Below are 21,256 nucleotides of genomic sequence, written 5' to 3' on the forward strand. Positions count from 1 at the left end.
AAAATAACATGCAAAGGCCTTTTCGATAAAGGACGATACTTTTTGGATATTGCCTAAACTATATTAATTAAGAATAATAATTTAAAACATTTCTGGGAACAAAAGGACATCTCTAAAATACACTATAAGTATTATCTTGTCATCATAATTTTGAAATTGTACCCCACATGTCAATGAATAAAAATCAGTCTTTTTTAAAATAATGAGGGTAATATACTTAATGGCAAAATAATGGGGGCAAATTAAATAAAAGCAGCTCAGTAGCTTTGCACCAAGTATGACCAGTATTTCAATTGTTTGATGTGTCACTTTTTATAATCTTGATAGATACGCTTGGAATATCATTGAAATTAAATAAAAATCTTGATTATATTCCCAGCAGTAGATATAAAAAAGTAGGATGTTAGAAAAAGTAGCAACTTGTTATACAAAGCATTAATATAGTATCCAGGAAATGGCTCACAGTTGGATATAAAAAAATCTGTGGAAATCAAATTTCAAGCATTTTGTTCCAACCGACATAATGATGAATCCTTAAAAATAATCAAGGAGGCATTCTTCTATAATGTAGTAATTCAATCTTCAACTAAAGGAGGTATAATAATAATTCTAGGTAGTTATCTAACCAATTGTTTTTTTGTACAGCCTAACTTACATAAAATAGTCTGAGAAGGGTTGATTTAGTAATTTTCTTTACAAAAGGGGTCCTGGAAGGCAGATACCACAGAAAAATATAATTTTTGTCTCTTTTATGCTTTTTCTGCTACACAAATCACAGAATCTTAGAATTCCAGAACTGCCAGGGACCTTTTAAGATTGTCTAATTCAACCTCTTCATCATACACATAAGGAGTCACGTTTGAAGAGGTTGTGAATGGCTAAAGCATGTAGTCAATCAGTAGAGATATACTGAGAACTCAGCCCTTCTAATTTCTAGTCAAAGGTTGTTTCCTGGGCAAGCTCATCCTATCCCAGGGTTTAAATAGGACTCATAGTATTTAACTTTTTAACCCAAACCTCTTTTCTGAGCTCCAGATTCATAAGTCCAATTGGCTTCTTGACATTTCTGCTTGAGTAGATAAGTATCTCAAACTTCACATTACAAAACCTAAGATGCACTATGTCTCTTAATTCTCTGCCCTAAATCCACTCCTCCAATCTCTCCCATCTCAGTCAGTGGTATTACCGTCCAACAATGTTCCCAGGCCCAGACTTTAGAAACTTTTGATTCTTCCATTTCTACTTCAGCCCCCATCTGGTCCATCAACAAGCCCTATTTGATTAAAATACATTTCACAAAAGATGTCTCTTTCCACGTTGTTACTATCATACTCCAAGCCACCTAAACATCTAATGCCTGGACCTCCCCCCTCCCCCCCACCCTGGAACTGGTCTTCCTGTCTTCACTCTTTATCCTACAATCTATTCCTCACACAGGCCTCAGAGTGATCAATCTAACATGAAACAATGTAATATTTGGGGAAAATGTGCTTTTCTCTTTCATATTATCGAATGTTTAACTTTCTCCCTAGTTACTGAGGCTTCTGCTTCCTGGGGGATGATTTCCATTGTTACTGAAAGAATGTGAATAGAGAAAAAGAGTGTATATTAAGTTTTTAAAAGAAAAAGAAGGGCTTTGAACCAAGAAAACAGCCTTGCAATCCAAACTGTCTTGACATGAGTCTTTAGATTCCTGTATCATTCTCTTTTATATGTCAAACCCAAAGGAACTGGCTCATTGAATTTTCCCATAAACAGAAAAGTTGAGGCAAAAGGGAGATGAGAAAAAGCCAGGACAGTTTGGAAACCAAACTTTCATTGGCTCCATTTTTCATATATCCTAGGTATAAAAGAAAGATCTTTTGATGCTGAAAAAAAAAGAATGCATCTTGCCACCTTGTGCTTAATTCTTCTTCATATTCGTCATGCTAAAAGAGAAAGAAAAGTTAAAGTGACAGCCATATCTGAAGATGTCATCTCTCACCAAGTTTTCTGGGGAAGAAGCACTATGACTCTTCTCCAATGTGTGAATTCACTGGCATGGTAAATACTTGCTGATGTAAATTCCTGACAACTCGGCATACTTGGAAGGCATTCCTAAAAGAGAATCATGCAAAAATTCAGCTCAGCTTCTATTTCCTCCAGGGCAATATGTTTACTCTCTCAACGCAAGGGAAAAAGACCTTGGAGAAATCTAATGTTACAATCTTAACCATTTGCAACATGAATGTAATCTATAATTTGTCCTTCTGTGAAGCTAAAATATTTGGGAAATAATTTAAATGAGATCCCACAGTGGAATTAAATGTCTTCCAATTCTCACATGGAAAAACAGAAAATGGATTAGGATCCATTTTTTGGCCCGTTAGCATAACATTGGCATTTGGTAAAATTATCCTATTCACTATGTATTTATGCATTTATTGCAATATCAGAACACCAGTATGTATATTTAAAGAAGTACATTTTATTCCAAGAAACTGGAATTATGTATTTTTTTTTATTTTTTTAAAACAAGAGATACCATATTCTTAATATGATCTACCTGCAGGTGAAGAGACTTAGAAAAGAACAGATGAAGACATGCTATAGGGAAAGAAGAAAGACATTTATTGAAAAAGAGAGCTAGAGAAAATAATGTTGAAAACACCATCCCAGTATATCTAGTCCTGAAGTTATTCCCATTTTTAAAAAATTTCAATTGCCCTTTAGTATCTGATAATGCAGAATGTGGCATCCTTGTAATCCACTGCTGACTTGATGTCAATTCTGTTACAAATAACATTGTTCCTTTTCAACCAAAACTAAACTTTTAGAATTGCAATTCTTTGCTTCCTGTGTTAAAATGTGAAGGTTACCTATCACAAACTTTAGAAAAAAATAGACTTACCTCTTGTACAAGGTGCCAGGTGAGGCCATGGTTGGTTGAATACTCTAGTTTCACCTGGTTGTCCATGTGTGGAGTGTATTTCTGGCCACAGCCCATCACCAAGCTGAACTGAATCATGTAGGATGCTCCTATCTGCATTGATTGTGTTTCCACATAGCGCATACTTGAGGCAAGTTTAGAATCTCCTGTAAAACTGAAAGACAGAGGTGGAAATCAGAAAATTAAAAACAGCAATATATTAGGGAAAAATTAAGCTCTTCGTTTCATATCATACATCAAAATAGTTTCATTTTACCTATTTAAACCTTGCCAAACTCTAGAATGGATTTTAGTTAACCTAAGAAAGGCAATTTGAGGGCTTCCCTGGTGGCACAGTGGTTAAGAATCCGCCTGCCAATGTAGGACACATGGTTCGATCCCTGGTTGGGGAAGACCCCACATGCCGCGGAGCAACTAAGCCCGTGCACCACAACTACTTAGCCTGCCCTCTAGAGCCCACGAGCCACAACTACTGAGCCCACGCACGCCTACAGCCCATGCTCCACAACAAGAGAAGCTGCTGCAATGAGAAGCCCACACACCACGACGAAGAGTAGCCCCGGCAACTAGAGGAAGCCTGCGTGCAGCAATGAAGACCCAATGCAGCCAAAAATAAATAAATAAATTTATTAAAAAAAAATCTTTAAAAAGGCAGTTTGAAAAAATCTGCCTATCAAGGAAGCAATATTTTCTTTTAAGTTAATACCTACAGTTGTCAAATATATTTGAAAATGTGTACTCACTCATATACTGGTCACGAGTATAAACCCTTTGACTCATTTCTTGGAACCTATCCTAAGGAAATAGTCCTAAATTCAAAAATAATTTTATAAAATATGATGAATACTGCAGGCTTACTCACAGTAGTAACTGGCAACCATTTAAATGTCAAACTATAGGGAAAATGGAATGCTTTAGTAAATTGGTATAGTCACGACAGATTGTCCATATTTCAAATATTTATGAAGGTTATATAATCAAATTAACATGTATGTGAAAAAGTAAGTTTAAAAAAAATCCACAAAATGATGAATGAAGGAAATTCACCAGAATGTTTGCAGGGGCTGTGTTTGATGGTAGGAAATGGGACAATTTAAAACCTCATTTTTCTTATTTTCCAAATAGTCTTTAATGCTCAGCCATTAAATACTGAAAACATGATAATGTAGCTCTAATAGTTGCACCTCAACTTAAAAATTCCCATGTTTTACTCGTCTCAATTGAGTACTACGTGATTATAAACTGCTTGAAGGCAGGCACAATTACTTTTTCAGAGAAAAGTGCTGAAGGAATTTATAACCTACCAGAGGAGATTAAAATATGGACATGTTTCACTGTAGTTAATATGGGTCAATGTAAATATTCCCAGGGCCAACCACACTGGGGTTTTTCTGCCACAGTACTTGGTACTGCCATTCTGAAGCAGGTCAAGTACCACTGTTCAACGGTAAGGGGGCTTAACTGGCATAGACAAAGGAGATAATGCAATACTCCATGCAATCTTTGAGGCATTTAATATTTTTTCTTAATTCCCCTTTGCTGAATCAGCAAAATAAGAAGTTACTACTCTGACTTGCTTCTTGCAGAGTTTGAGATGTTATTTTTTATTTATTTATTTATTTTTTGCAGTACACGGGCCTCTCACTGTTGTGGCCTCTCCCGTTGCGGGGCACAGGCTCCGGATGTGCAGGCTCAGCGGCCATGGCTCACAGGCCTAGCCGCTCCACGGCACGTGGGATCTTCCCGGACCGGGGCACAAACCCATGTCCCCTGCATCGGCAGGTGGACTCTCTACCACTGCGCCACCAGGGAAGCCCTAAGATGTTATTTAAAGATGGAATTTTGTCCATATGGAGAATCATCATGGGTTTGGGCTCAAGGTTATAAAATTTAAGAAGCTTTTTCCACACAATGACTAATTACTGTTTAACTAAATTTTAAACACTTGAACAACAAATAGGGTAATAAAATGTAAGAGCCCCAATCTCTGCTTTAGTGTACTATTCATAAATGAAGGGAAAAGTCTTATTTAGTACTGCTAGGCTTACAAATCCAGTGCTACAACTTGTTTGTTGCTATTATAAAGATGCCTACCAGTTGCTGAGTTAGGCCTATATCCTAAGACAGTGCTAAGCACAATACCCATATTATAATACATCCTTACAATAACTCTATGAAGTAGAAACAATTACCTCTAGTTAACAAATAAGGAAATGGGGACAGTAAATGGTAGAGACTCAATGAGAAATCAGCTTTGCCTTACTCCAAAACCTCTCAACCAACACACCATCTCTTTGTCCTTCTATTACTCTAAGATGGAGAAGAAAACACTGTAGTTTTGAATAATTTTCATTTATACTTAATTTAAAAATCATTAACTTTCTGTTACTATGCAATGATGTTCCGATGTTAGAGATGTCAAACCATGATTGCTGCTATGTGTTAGGGCATACAGGATGTGATCTAGAAAATATGAAGCTGTAGGATACAGTTTTTAGCAATATTACAAAATAAATCAACATAGAGCAAATATAGTAGTAAGCTATATAGGCACAAACTCGTCTATATAAATTCCAGAGTCTTTAAAACAGGCAAAAAAATCCCAAATGCTTCTCCCTGTGAGAAATGAATGCTGCCTTTTGCTTCAAGGGTTATATGCTTTCTACTACCCTTTATGAGAAAGGCAATCAGAGGCAGCCAACTAGGGTTCATTTAACTTTTTACTTTAAAGGCACATATTCCCTGGGCATCTGGTAAAAAACCACAGAGTGCATGGAAGCACATGGGCTGAACGGTCTACAGGCCACACAGAGGCACTAAAACTTTCTCACTCGTGTCATGTACATTGTCTCTCTACCCCAGCATTTCTGAAATAATTTAAGATTATTTTCACAATCAGCTCCTTTTAAATTCCTCCCTTCTGAGATGGTTTAGTGTCCTGGCAATTCTACATAGATTCAGAAAGAAGTTCTATGTTTTGTAAATAGTGCCTGCACCCAAATTTTGCATAGTAACAAATTAACCATGAACTTGGTTGGAGAGAGGAAGCATTCAGACCTGAGAAGTGTGTGCTCTGTGAGCTACCCTGATGATAACGGCTTTTAAAGGTGCCAAGACACCAAGAAAGAAACAAGACAAAAAGTATATAAAAGGACAAGTTAAGAGGCTAAATGAGGAAAGTTAAACAGTGACAGTAAGATTCTTATTTAGCATGAATGTTTGTTCCACTGGTAGCTGTGGGCAGATATTGTTGGGTAGGCTGATCAGCTGCCATCCACAGCCCCTCTCTTCCCCAGTCACCTTGTAGTGACTGGTCTGGGGGGTGTCCACATCCATCATAAGTCTCACCAATGAGACGTAAGTGAAGGATGCTAGGTGGGTATACTCACTCAGCTTTAATATAAGTTCTTAAAAAAGAGACAGATGGAGTTGGCTGGCATGCCCTTTGGCCTGTTGCTCCTACTGTTTTCCTTCCTCCCTAACAGGGCAGCAGTCAGCCTAGGAAAAAATATTCAGTTGGAGCTCTTTGCTGAGATGGTGGAGTAAAAGGATGAAGAGAACATGGGTCCCTGATGGCCTTGTTAAGCTGCTTACCAGCCTGGATTGCCAGTCCTAGGATTGCTTGTCACAAACGACAAATAAGCCTCTTCACTTTTGCTTATGCCATGGTCAGTCTTTTCTGGTTGTTTTTGTTACAACCTAGAGCTGAATGCATTTCTTTTTTTTTTTTTTTTTTTTTTTTGCAGTACGTGGGCCTCTCACTGTTGTGGCCTCTCCCGTTGAGGAGCACAGGCTCCGGACGCGCAGGCTCAGCGGCCATGGCTCACAGGCCCAGCTGCTCTGCGGCATGTGGGATCTTCCCAGACCGGGGCATGAACCTGTGTCCCCTGCATCGGCAGGCGGACTCTCAACCACTGCGCCACCAGGGAGGCCCTAAATGCATTTCTGATACACCTGACATACTTCATGGTATTGCAGGATACCTCTCCTGATGTCTTAATCTGAAGCAAAATAACCCAAGAAGATCACAGATGTCTGTGCCTTAAAATCTTTTTCTTTTTTTTTGTGCCTTTATATCTTGACCATTCATAGAACAAGTTCACTTGATTGTTTATGATTTATTCAAGACTGGCTGAAAGCCAAGTGATATTAGGTCTGACTTTTTCCTCCTGAATACTCTGATGTTTATACACAGATGGAATTTTAGGGGAGAGAACTTGAAAGACTGCAATCCTTTAATTTACAAAACTGCTCCTCTTTGCTGCTTGTCTAAGTCAAGATACATTTATAAAGGCAAAACTGAAACTGAACTTCTCTGCTGCAATCATAGAAACAGAAAAAAATAGTCCACATCAGCATTTTGGGGAGAAATTCCGGAGACAGAATGCCTTGGGAATCGGAGGCTCAGTTCTACTCATGTTGAGTGCCTCAAAAATAAAGGGACAGGGGCTTTCCTGGTGGCGCAGTGGTTGAGAGTCCACCTGCCGATACCAGGGACACGGGTTCGTGCCCCAGTCCGGGAAGATCCCACATGCCACGGAGCGGCTGGGCCTGTGAGCCATGGCCGCTGAGCCTGCGCGTCCGGAGCCTGTGCTCCACAACAGGAGAGGCCACAACGGTGAGAGGCCTGCGTACCGCAAAAATAAATAAATAAATAAATAAATAAATAAATAAAGGAACAATAAATAAAAGTCCTGCATCTAATTACAAGATTTAATGAGAAAATAGGGATAACACTTTCCATTAGGACAAGCTTACCTCCCTGTGCCTTTTCATTTCCACCCCTTAGAAGGTAGTAGGCTCTCTGTTATGACACTGGTAAGTGGATGACACCATAATGTAACTCAAGCCTCCTTAGTCGTATCTTAGTCCAGAGTATAGGTCCTTTGCCTCCCCCTTCCTTGCTGAATCTCCGGTACTGCTAAGGATCTATTTTCCTGACCAGGCTGGAAGCCTCTCTGCAGGGAGAGGTCACATCTTGTACATCTCTACATCCCTCACAGCACTCAGAGCCTCGCGCACCTCAAGAAGCACCTAGTGTTAGCGCACGACATCGTGGTTTTCTAGCAGCTGGATTATTTCATTTGACCTCTGAGTCAAGACCATTTGGGAGATATCAGGGATCCTCAACACTGCATTACAGAGAAAGAAAACCGGGGGGTTGAGCTGTTGGCCTCCAGGGTCACACAGTTACTAAAAAGCTAGAAACCAGGTCTTCTGACTTCTACTTTGACGTCCTTTCCACTATGTCACGCCTATCAAAGGCATGTAAAGAATGTTAAATAAAATGAGCACATGAGTGAGGTGTCTCGATGGGAGAGAAGGCAAGTTTTCCAAAACCACAGTTACTTAAAGGCTGTAATGAACACAGACAAGGTTTTGAGGTTATCCTCACTTAAAGAAATTGCTCCTTCTGTGTTTCCCTAGAGCCTCATTCCCATCTCCAGAAAAAAGGCTCTTTTATATGAAAGGCAGATACATCTAACTAAACTAAACAGGAGAATACTCAGGCCACCAAGTTCTTTAAAGGCAAATTCATGTAAAACAGCCAAATGACCTAGCGACGGAGCCATTTTTGACAACTGATCCGTCTCTTTCAGAACAGCTTGGTAAGTAAACGATGTGGCTGTAGTATCACTACCCGTGGGCCACAAGAGAAGACAACGCACCAATATTGACATTTCTTAGAAATCTAAGCAGTATTCTATCATTTTCAAGAGCCCCACGGAATAGAACAGCTCTGCAGAACTCATTTTCAGAGAAGCAGAAGACCAACACAAAGCTGTTTTCAGTCTGATACTATTCGGAAGTTATATTAATTTGCAGAAGGACATGTGAAGGAATTTAAGCCTCTCCATCATCCTTTTTTTGGGGGGTTTTGTTCTTGTAATCATCAAAAAATGTTTACTAGAGTTGACAGAAAAACTTGCTGATACTGTGGAATTAAAGGTGGTATTTAAACTCATTTGTTATTTCTATAATATTATGTCTCAAAACAGAAATAACCATGATTTTAGTGGATTGTATAAGTTTTACACTTATTGGAAAAAAATCTGACATTATAGAAGCATTTTTTTAAAAACTAAAAATTCACAATTCTACCTAGAGATGACCACTGCTAACATTTTAGTGTAAGTACTTCCAGACTTTATGTTTACACACACACAAATACACACACATACTCATTTTTCTTTCTTTTAAAAAATTATGGAATTGTAATAGTCCTGTTTTCTTTCTACAAACTGTTTCATTGCCGTCTTTCCAGATCGAAAAATATGGTAAGACACTGTCATTTTTAATGAATAAAGCCAATCTCCAATTATGGAAATCTTTGGAGGTTGTTTCCATTTTTCACTGTTATAAACAATGCTTCTATAATATGCATGCTTGTATATCTTTGTGTACTTGCCCAATTATTTTCTTAGGATAAATTCCTAGAAGCAGACTTACTTGGTCAAAGCAAAATTTAAAAGTTAGCACTTATGGCTAAGTTGCCCTTCAAAAAGGTTGTAAAAAGTTACATTTACCAAAAATATTAACGACGGACGGAGCTGCTGATTCTCACCACATATCAACACTGAACATGCACAATATTTTTCATTTCAGCTACTCTATGCAGTCTTTTAATCTACATTTATTTGATTACTAGAGAAGTTAACATGCTGTTTATGTTAACTATTCATTGCCTATTTGTAGTTTTTGGGGGTTGCCTTTTCATGTACTTTGCCCATTTTTACAGTTGGCATTTATCTTTTCCTTACTTACTTGTACACATTCTTCACAAATTTGGGATAAATAGTCTGTCATATACATTGCAAATAGCCCCTTGCTCCCAATTTCTTGTCATGTTTTGTTTAGAGGGAGGTCACCCCCCTGTCCACAAAAACAAATTTAAAAATTTCAAGTGCTGGAATATGTGACCTTAATGGGCCCTGCTTTTGGTGTCATGCTTTATTGGTATCTATTAAGTCAGCCTCAGAGCCTAGTTCATAATCATTTTTTTGCAAATGTCTAATGGACACATGAAAGGGATTTGTATTTTTTATTTGTAGGGTACAATTTTTTTTCTTTATCGATTAAACCACCCTTATTATTTTCCTCTCATACATTTCTCTAGGTCCTCACCTATTTTTTGTTTGCTTCATCCATCAAGGACTCAAACAAAATATTAACATCACATTCTGGATTACGGTTGTTGTAATTTTCCCTCTGTGATTCTAACGGGTTTTGCATTATGCTCACCATTCTGTGGTATTCAGGGTGTGGAGGCCCCTGACTTTTCATATTCCTGTGGACATCTATCCCTCATAGCATCGCCTGTGTTACTGGTCTCTAGTCCCAGCTTCAGCCTTGAAGAGTTTAGTGGGGCCAGGTGCAACGGTCCACCCAACATTTTTTTTTTTTAACATCTTTATTGGAGTATAATTATTTAAAATGTTGTGTTAGTTTCTGCTGTATAACAAAGCAAATCAGCTGTATGTATACATATATCTGCATATCCCCTCCCTCTTGCATCTCCCTCCCACCCTCCCTATCCCACCCCTCTAGGTGTACACAAAGCACTGAGCTGACCTCCCTGTGCTATGCAGCTACTTCCCACTAGCTATCTATTTTACATTTGGTCGTGGATATATGTCAATGCTACTCGCTCACTTCGTCCCAGCTTACCCTTCCCCCTCCCCGTGTCCTCAAGTCCATTCTCTACACCTGCATCTTTATTCCTGTCCTGCCCTGAGGTTAATCAGAACCTTTTTTTTTTTTTTTTGCATTCCCTATATATGTGTTGGCATATGGTATTTGTTTTTCTCTTTCTGACTTCCTTCACTCTGTATGACAGTCTCTAGGTCCATCCACCTCACTACAAATAACTCAATTTCGTTTCTTTTTATGGCTAACATTCTGTAGTATATATGTGCCACATCTTCTTTATCCATTCATCTGTCGATGGACACTTAGGTTGCTTCCATGTCCTGGCTATTGTAAATAGAGCTGCAATGAACATTTTGGTACATGACTCTTTTTGAATTATGGTTTTCTCAGGGTATATGCCCAGTAGTGGGATCGCTGGGTCGTATGGTAGTTCTATTTTGAGTTTTCTAAGGAACCTCCATACTATTCTCCATAGTGGCTGTATCAATTTACATTCCCACCAACAGTGCAAGAGGGTTCCCTTTTCTCCACACCCTCTCCAGCATTTATTGTTTGTAGATTTTTTGGTGATGGCCATTCTGACTGGTGTGAGGTGATACCTCATGATAGTTTTGATTTGCATTTCTCTAATGATTAGTGATGTAGAGCATCCTTTCATGTGTTTGTTGGCAATCTGTATATCTTCTTTGGAGAAATGTCTATTTAGGTCTTTTGCCCATTTTTGGATTGGGTTGTTTGTTTTTTTGATACTGAGCTGCATGAGCTGCTTGTAAATTTTGGAGATTAATCCTTTGTCAGTTGCTTCATTTGCAAATATTTTCTTCCATTCTGAGGGTTGTCTTTTCATCTTGTATATGGTTTCCTTTGCTGTGCAAAAGCGTTTAAGTTTCATTAGGTCCCATTTGTTTATTTTTGTTTTTATTTCCATTTCTCTTGGAGGTGGGTCAAAAAGGATCTTGCTGTGATTTATGTTATAGAGTGTTCTATGTTTTTCTCTAAGAGTTTGATAGTTTCTGGCCTTACATTTAGGTCTTTCATCCATTTTGAGTTTATTTTTATATACAGTGTTAGGGATTGTTCTAATTTCATTCTTTTACATGTAGCTGTCCAGTTTTCCCAGCACCACTTATTGAAGAGTGCATATTGTATATTCTTGCCTCCTTTATCAAAGATAAGGTGACCATATGTGTGTGGGTTAACCTCTGGGCTTTCTATCCTGTTCCATTGGTCTATATTTCTGTTTTTGTGCCAGTACCAACTGTCTTGATTATTGTAGCTCTGTAGTATAGTCTGAAGTCAGGGAGCCTGATTCTTCAAGTTCCCTTTTTCTTCCTCAAGATTGCTTTGGCTATTTGGGGTCTTTTGTGTTTCCATACAAACTGTGAAAATTTTTGTTCTTTCTGTGAAAAATGTCATTGGTAGTTTGATAGGGATTGCATTGAATCTGTAGATTGCTTATAGTAATTTTCACAATGTTGACTCTTCCAATCCAAGAACATGGTATATCTCTCCATCTGTTTGTATCGTCTTTGATTTCTTTCATCAGTGTCTTATAGTTTTCTGCATACAAGTCTTTTTTCTCCTTTGGTAGGTTTATTCCTAGGTATTTTATTCCTTTTGCTGCAATGGTAAATGGGGGTTTTCCTTAATTTCTCTTTCAGATTTTTAATCATTAGTGTATAGAAATGCAAGTGATATCTGTGCATTAATTCTGTATCCTGCTACTTTACCAAATTCATTGATTAGCTCTAGTAGTTTTCTGGTAGCGTCTTTAGGATTTTCTATGTATAGTATCATGTCATCTCCAAACAGTGACAGTTGTACATCTTCTTTTCCGATTTAGATTCCTTTTATTTCTTTTTCTTCTTTGATTGCTGGGGCTAAAACTTCCAAAACTATGTTGAATAATACCGGTGAGAGTGGGTAACCTTGTCTTGTTCCTGATCTTAGAGGAAATGGTTTCAGTGTTTCACCATTGAGAATGATGATGGTTGTGGGTTTGTCATATATGGCCTGTATTATGTTGAGGTAAGTTCCCTCTATGCCTACTTTCTGGAGAGTTTTATCATAAATGGGTGCTGAATTTTGTTGAAAGCTTTTTTTGCATCTATTGAGATGACCATATGGTTTATATCTTTCAGTTTATTAATATGGTTTATCACATTGATTGATTTGCATATATTGAAAAGTCCTTGCATTCCTGGGATAAACCCCAGTTAATCATGGTGTATGACCCTTTTAATGTGCTGTTGGATTCTATTTGCTAGAATTTTGCTAGGATTTTTGCATCTATGTTCATCAGTTATATTGGCCTCTAGTTTTATTTTTTTGTGACACGTTTGTCTGGTTTTGGTATCAGGGTGATGGTGGCCTCATAGAATGAGTTTGGGAGTGTTCCTCCCTCTGCTATATTTTGGAAGAGTTTGAGAAGGATGGGTGTTAGCTCTTATCTAAATGTTTGATAGAACATTGGCCTGTGAAGCCATCTAGTCCTGGGCTTTTGTTTGTTGGAAGATTTTTAATCATAGTTTCATTTCAGTACTTGTGATTGGTCTGTTTATATTTTCTATTTCTTCCTGGTTCAGTCTCAGAAGGTTGTGCTCTTCTAAGAATTTGTCCATGTCTTCCAGGTTGTCCATTTTATTGGCATATAGTTGCTTGTAGTAATCGCTTATGATCCTTTGTATTTCTGCAGTATCAGTTGTTACTTCTCCTTTTTCATTTCTATTTCTGTTGATTTGAGTCTTCTCCCTTTTTTTTCTTGAGGAGTCTAGCTTATAGTTTTATCAATTTTGTTTATCTTCTCAAGGAACCAGCTTTTAGTTTTATTGACCTTTGCTATTGTTTCCTTCATTTCTTTTTCATTTATTTCTGATCTGATCCTTATGCTTTCTTTCCTTCTGCTGACTTTGGGGTTTTTTGTTTGTTTGTTTCTCTAATTGCTTTAGGTGTAAGGTTAGGTTGTTTATTTGAGATGTTTCTTGTTTCCTGAGGTAGGATTGTATTGCTGTAAACTTCCCTCTTAGAACTGCTTTTGCTGCCTCCCATAGGTTTTGGGTCTTCGTGTTTTCTTGTCATTTGTTTCTAGGTATTGTTTGATTTCCTCTTTGATATCTTCAGTGATCTCTTGCTTATTTAGCAGCACATTGTTTAGCCTCCATGTGTTTGTATTTTTTACAGACTTTTTCCTGTAATTAATATCTAGTCTCATAGCATTGTCATCAGAAAAGATACTTGATACAATTTCAATTTTCTCAAATTTACCAAGGTTTGATATGTGACCCAATATACGATCTATCCTGGAGAATGGTTCATGAGCACTTAAGAAGAAAGTGTATTCTGTTGTTTTGGGATGGAATGTCTTATAAATATCAATTAAGTCCATCTTGTTTAATGTATCATTTAAAGCTTGTGTTTCCTTATTTATTTTCATTTTGGATGATCTGTCCATTGGTGAAAGTGGGGTGTTAAAGGCCCCTACTATTATTGTGTTACTGTCAAGTTCCCCTTTTATGGCTGTTAGCATTTGCCTTATGTATTGAGGTGCTCCTATACTGGGCGCCTAAATATTTACAATTGTTATATCTTCTTCTTGGATTGATCCCATGATCATTATGCAGTGTCCTTCTTTGTCTCTTGTAATAGTTTTTATTTTAAAGTCTATTTTGTCTGATATGAGAATGGCTACTCCAGCTTTCTTTTGATTTCCATTTGCATGGTATATCTTTTTGCATCTCCTCACTTTCAGTCTGTATGTGTCCCTAGGTCTGAAGTGGGTCTCTTGTAGACAGCATATATACAGGTCTTGTTTTTGTATCCATTCAGCCAATCTATGTCTTTTGGCGGGAGCATTTAATCCATTTACATTGAAGTTACTTATTGATATGTATGTTCCTATTACCATTTTCACTGTTTGGGGTTTGTCATGGTAGGTCTTTTCTTTCTCTTGTCTTTCCTGCCTACAGAAGTTCCTTTAGCATTTGTTGTAAAGCTGGTTTGCTGGTGCTGAATTCTCTTAACTTTTGTTTGTCTGTAAAGGTTTTAATTTCTCCATCAAATCTAAATGAGATCCTTGCTAGTTAGAGTAATCTTGGTTGTAGGTTTTTCCCTTTCATCACTATAAATATGTCCTGCCACTCCCTTCTGGCTTGCAGAGTTTCTTCTGAAAGACCAGCTGTTAACCTTATGGGGATTCCCTTGTATGTTATTTGTTGCTTTTCCCTTGCTGCTTTTAATATTTTGTTTGTATTCAATTTTTGATAGTTTGATTAGTATGTGTCTTGGTGTGTTTCTCCTTGGATTTTCCTGTATAGGACTCTCTACACTTCCTGGACTTGCTTGACTATCTCTTCAAATATTTTCTCAGACACTTTCTTTTTCTCTTCTTCTTCTTGGACCCCTATAATTTGAATATGTTGGTGCATTTATGTTGTCCCAGAGGTCTCTGAGACTGTCCTCAATTCTTTTCATTCTTTTTTCTTTATTCTGCTCTGCAGTAGTTATTTCCACTATTTTATCTTCCAGGTCACTTATCCGTTCTTCTGCCTCAGTTATTCTGCTACTGATTTCATTTTTAATTTCATTTATTGTGTTGTTCATTATTGTTTGTTTGCTCTTTAGTTCTTCTAGGTCCTTGTTAAATGTTTCTTGTATTTTCTCCATTCTATTTACAAGATTTTGGATCATCTTTACTATCATTTCTCTGAATTCTTTTTCAGGTAGACTGCCTATTTCCTCTTCATTTGTTTGGTCTCGTGGGGTTTTAACTTGCCTCTTCATCTGCTGTGTGTTTCTCTGTCTTCTCATTTGCTTAACTTACTGTGTTTGGAGTCTCCTTTTCCCAGGTTGCATGTTCGTAGTTCCCGTTGTTTTTGGTGTCTGCCCCCAGTGGATAAGGCCATTTCAGTGGCTTGTGTAGGCTTCCTGGTGGAGGGGACTGGTGCCTGTATTGTGGTGGGTGAGGCTGGATCTTGTCTTTCTCGTGGGCAGGGTCGTGTCTGGTGGTGTGTTTTGGGGTGTCTGTGAGCTTAGTATGATTTTAGGCAGCCTCTCTGCTAATGGGTGGGGTTGTATTCCTGTCTTGCCAGTTGTTTGGCATGGGGTGTCCAGCACTGGAGCTTGCTGGCTGTTGGGTGGAGCTGGGTCTCTGGGAGAGCTTTTGCCAATTGATATTACGTGGGGCCTGGAGGTCTCTGGTCGTCCAATGTCCTGAACTTGGCTCTCCCACCTCAGAGGCTCAGGCCTGACACCCAGCTGGAGCACCAAGACCCTGTCAGCCACACGGCTCTTGATGTCTGTTTTCCTTCCTGCTACTTTCCTTCTCCCCCTCGCTTAGAATCCTTGGGCAGCCATCCTGTCACGGAGTCACCTGAGGGCTGGGTGTTGGGTCTGAGTCATGCGGCGCACTGGGCGCTCCCCTTCTCTCCTCCGGAGCGCAGTGTCAGTGGTCTCGAGTGGCGTCTGAGGCCCAGGTTATGGATTCCACCCAGATTTACATCTGGGCCCCCCATGCAACTTTCACTCCACTCTCATCAACAAACTTTCCTCCCACACCCCACTTCTTCCAGAAGCTCATTCAAGTTTCAAATTCCAAAAATGGTTCAGCATGTTCTTTGTTACATTGCCTCGATCACTTCAATGAGGAGTTTAGAGAAAGAGTATGTAAAACATGTGGGGTTAACATATTGTATTCATATGACAGTCTGATTTATTAATTTTCCCCTTGTTTTCCTGACTACATTCTTTCCACCAGTTTCTCAACTGGAGTAATTCTCCATGTAAGAAATTTCTAGATACAAATTTATTTTATGACAGTCTTTTTTTTTTTAAATAAATTTATTTATTTAAGTTTGGCTCTGTTGGGTCTTTGTTGCTATGCACAGGCTTTCTCTAGTTGCGGTAAGCAGGGTCTACTTTCGTTGCGGTGCGTGGGCTTCTCACTGCAGTGGCTTCTCTTGTTGCGGAGCATGGGCTCTAGGCATGCGGGCTTCACTAGTTGTGGCTTGTGGGCTCAGTAGTTGTGGCTCATGGGCTCTAGAACACAGGCTCAGTAGTTGTGGCACACAGGCTTAGTTGCTCCACTGTATGTGGGATCTTCCCAGACCAGGGCTCATACTTGTGTCCCCTTCATTGGCAGGCAGATTCTTAACCACTGTGCCACCAGGGAAGTCTCTGATAATCTTTTATACTTACTTCAATCTATAGCTTTGAACAAATTTGAAATTTCTACATATAATGCATTTTGTCATGTATTTACTCAATACTTCTTTTAAAAAATCCTTATGGATTTCTAAGTGACTAAACCACTCTGTATTTATCTTGTTAGGCTGAATTGGCAATAGAAGATATTTTGGAATACATGTGCTTTTCAGCATGTATTTCAGGCTCCTTTTATACTTCTGTTCCTAGCATCTGCTTTATTTTGCTTATTGTTACCATTCCTACTTAAAGTACATAGTTTATATTCTTTAGCTTCTTCAGTGTCATTTCCATTTTCTCAGTTTGGAAATTTACACATGGTTCTTCAAGTCAGGACTAACATTTTACTTTAAGCTATATGACGCTTAAATTGAGCGGCTTGGTTGCTGTTTCTTCAGCTTTTACAGAAAGCAGCCTCTTGGCAAACAAAACTCAGGAAAAATTGGAGACTTAGTAGCAGTTTTGTCTCAAGGATCAGATAACTTTCTGTGTGGGAGATAGAATGGGGGGAATATGTCACCTAGGTTAGACATTCAGGCTGTTGTACACAGTGGCTGTTACCACAGTACTCTCTTTGTAACCAGGTTGCACTCACCGACATGGGTGCTACGTGAGATTGGCGGGTGACTCGCCTTTGTTGGGAGTCCGGAGGTCCATCTGCACCCCAGTCACCCACCTTTGTCTCCTGTGAAACTAGCTCAACTCTCCCAAACCCTACATGCCAGCAGCTAATTCCAATAACTTAAAAAAAAATCTAGTTTTAACATTTATAGAAATTTTAAAAGTTTACAGAAATTTGTTGGTGAGGTAATGCTTTCAAAGATTTCTGTCGAGTCTCAGCTGAATCTTCTTTTTGTCCACCTCACAGCAGTTTTAGGAAATGTTCAGCAGCTGGAAGTAAACTGCGGCAGAAAAAGAGAAATGTCTGCCACAGTCGTTTCCCTTAAAAGTCAGAGGGGGAGTCAGCATGAAGCACAGCCTGGGCTTCGGCCCCCAAAGAGAAGCAGAGAGAGAGAGGGAGACCGAGGGCCAGAAAGGGGACAGACTATCAGAGAGCGGGGAGATCAAGGACCCAGGGGAAAATAGCTCCTCTCAACTCTCGTAATGCCTGCCAGTCTCTTGCCAGGAACCTGTGGGTGTGTGAGTAGTGAAGTTGTCAGGGACCCAACAAGACTTTCCTCCTCTTCTGGCGGGAGGAGAGGAATCAGAGAAGCTTTAGCTGTTTCCAGCCTCTGTTAATAACTTCACCTCATCTCAGATCTTTGGCTATCCAGAACCTCCTTCCTCCTGTTATTCTTACATTGCATCCATACTAACTCCAGAACCAATTTGGTTGAAGTGAACTTACCCAATCCATATTTACACTGCTTATAATTAGAGCTTGCCTTTTCAACACAATCCTGTTGTCTCTGTCATCCCTTTCCTGTTTCCTCTTGCACCTCACTTCCTTTCAGGAAGGAACACACTGGCCCATGTAGTTAGGCCTGAGAGCCCTGAATGAAAATGTTTAGCTTGGAGGGAAGAGGTGAGGCAAGAGAGAAAGATACATGAGGAATCTTTGAAATTCTCTCTTTCTTTATCCTTCCAACTATGTGCAGCCATATAGCATGTACTAACTTAGTTAGTACTGAAGCAGGACCATTTTAAGACTTTCATAGGACTCACACTTTTAATTTTGGAAACTCCATCACACATCATGGCAAACATATTAAAATGCACCCATATCTCACATTACATATGTATTTTTGTTGCAAAAATCTTCAAGTGGATTTTATAATTTTGCCTTTAAATTTTATTTTGGCTACTGGTAATGCATGGAATATACGTTTGCCTATGATTTCTCAACATACTCAGGAATCTGACCAAAAAATTATTTCTAATAGCATCAAATTTCATGAATATTTAAATTAAGCAATTAATGGGGTTGGCATATGTTGTGTTTTGTAGATATTTAATTTACATTTATTAATTTTAGTTTTGCAATTTTCTTATCATATTTTTGAAACAATATTCATTTTCCAAGCCCCTGGACTTCTTCCAGTTCTCTGGAAAACTTGGAGGCCTGGCACTGAGACTAATGAAAGAACTTCCTAGGAAGAGGCATAGGCAATGCAAAGGTGCTGGGAGAAGAAACAGCTTGGCTCGTTGGGGTAGAGTAGGAAGAACGATGTGGTTGGGCAGGATTGAGTGAAAGGCAGGTAGGCAGGAGAGGCTGACCAGGTCAGGCCACCCAAGGCCTACCACGAAGCTTTGTGAACCACTGTCCGTAGAAAGTAACTACCTCAGCCTATTACATTTCTTTTTCAACGAGCCGGACATACCTTGAATCTAGATCATTGAAAGGCAGATTTCTGTTATTAATTTGTTTAGTGGTACGTTCTCCTACTTCTGAAATCTCACTTAGCCACTTAGTCCAAAGGGAGATTTTTTAGGAAAATCTAACTTTGGAGAAATAAATGACTCAAAAGTCAATCGTTTGGACATGAATCTGGGAACATGGCCATTTTATTCATTCCTTTGGCAGGTCCTAAGCCTCTGTTGTCCAATATATATTTTCAAGTGGTCCATCAGCCTGTTCCTTGCAACATTGGAAGCATATGTGGATGACACTACTGGCCTCTGAGCTGAGCTCCTTCTACTATCACCCTTACCACCTATGCTCACACAGCAGTTACAATTATATTAAAAATATGATTACATCACTCCCTTGCTTCAAATTATTTACTGGATTCCCGTAACACTTAAAATAAAATCCAGAGTCTCTCTGTTGCTCTATAAGGCCCTAACATAATCTATCAATAGTTCCTTGCGGGCTTCCCTGGTGGCGCAGTGGTTGAGAGTCCGCCTGCTGATGCAGGGGATACGGGTTCGTGCCCCGGTCTGGGAGGATCCCATATGCCGCGGAGCGGCTGGGCCCGTGAGCCATGGCCGCTGGGCCTGCGCGTCCGGAGCCTGTGCTCCGCAACGGGAGAGGCCACAACAGTGAGAGGCCCGCGTACCGCAAAAAAAAAAAAAAAAAAAAAAAAGTTCCTTGCTTGCCTCAGGACCTTTGCTCTTGCTGCTTCTGCCTGTAATGATTTCCTTGCACACTTTCACATCAGTGTTTCTTTCTCATTATTCTGGTCTCTACACGCTCAGGAGTGTTGCCCTAAACATCTTACCTAAAATAGTCTCACTCTCCACTTATGTCATCTAACATTCCATTCCTTTATCCTCACAGCAATTACCACTATCTGGAATATTATTACAAATTTGTTTACTTGCTCACTTTTGATTTTCTCCTCTAGAAAATAAGCTCCACAAACAAAGGGCTTTTCTCTCTTCATCTTTAGTACCAAGTGCTATACCTTCAGGACAAACAGCCCTTGTAGTGCAATCAATAAACAGTTGAATGTATAAATTAGCCTATCAACTAATGAAAAATTTCATGTAATGAAACTCTTAGGATGAAAAAGCCTAATAAATAGGATTTATTTTAGAAAGTCATTTATAAATTTATTTGGGGGTATATTCAATTATATTACCAATTTTATAGAGGCACTGATTCCCCTGGGTACTGAAAATACTTTCTTCATAGCTGTTGAAAATAATAGTGACTTTTCAGTTTGTCACTCAATGTATTTACCTTATCTATTTGCTAAGCTTCCTAATCACTTACTGAGAAATGGTAGTTGAAGTGGCTCTTCGGAGCCAGTTCACCCCAACTGACTTTCTTCAGCAGCACAATTTGAGTTGATTTATTATTCTTTCTAATAGTTTTTGTAAAAAGTTATCCCAAGAATACTCTAGTCTTACTAATAAACAATTTAAGCTGACAAAATTTCTATGTAAATTATGGGTTGATGTTCAATGAAAGAAAAATCCTAAAGACATTTACTTGGCTATCATTTTTATTCTATAAGCAAATTCATTTTATAAAGGGATAGTTATAAATTTGTTTCTCTTGTGACCTAAGGGATGAAGGCTGTCCAAAGTTTCAACAGGGCACTAATCCAACCTCTCCTTTGTCAATGTTTACCAATGACACATTCCTTGTATTAGTATCAGGCAACCTCCTTCACTATTTTTATGAGACCAGTCCAAAGGAATAAAGATCTGTATGTAGAAAAGACTCTTGACCCTTAACCCCTTCAAATACATATTCCTATTTTTTTTTTTTTTTTTTTGCGGTATGCGGGCCTCTCACTGTTGTGGCCTCCCCCGTCGCAGAGCACAGGCTCCGGACGCGCAGGCTCCGGACGCGCAGGCCCAGCGGCCACGGCTCACGGGTCCAGCCGCTCCGCGGCATACGGGATCCTCCCAGACCGGGGCACGAACCCGTATCCCCTGCATCGGCAGGCGGACTCTCAACCACTTGCGCCACCAGGGAGGCCCCATATTCCTATTTTTAAAAATAAACCAGGGCCTCCCTGGTGGCGCAGTGGTTGAGAGTCCGCCTGCCGATGCAGGGGATACGGGTTCGTGCCCCGGTCTGGGAGG

General features: G+C 39.2%; 1 protein-coding gene across 2 annotated transcripts in view; it reads right to left on the reverse strand.

Annotated features, from left to right (window-relative positions):
- Positions 1–21,256, reverse strand: part of RELN (reelin) — a 527,861-nt gene that overhangs the window by 121,704 nt on the left and 384,901 nt on the right. For both annotated transcript variants that reach the window (XM_060107639.1, XM_060107638.1), the window contains exons 21-22: positions 2,891–3,083; positions 1,985–2,097 (exon numbers count right to left, since the gene is read on the reverse strand). In XM_060107639.1, the coding sequence (XP_059963622.1) occupies positions 1,985–2,097; positions 2,891–3,083 (306 nt within the window). The remainder of the gene's footprint in view (positions 1–1,984; positions 2,098–2,890; positions 3,084–21,256) is intronic.

The sequence above is a fragment of the Mesoplodon densirostris genome, chromosome 9 (assembly GCF_025265405.1).
Source record: "Mesoplodon densirostris isolate mMesDen1 chromosome 9, mMesDen1 primary haplotype, whole genome shotgun sequence".
Classification (NCBI taxonomy): domain Eukaryota; kingdom Metazoa; phylum Chordata; class Mammalia; order Artiodactyla; family Ziphiidae; genus Mesoplodon; species Mesoplodon densirostris.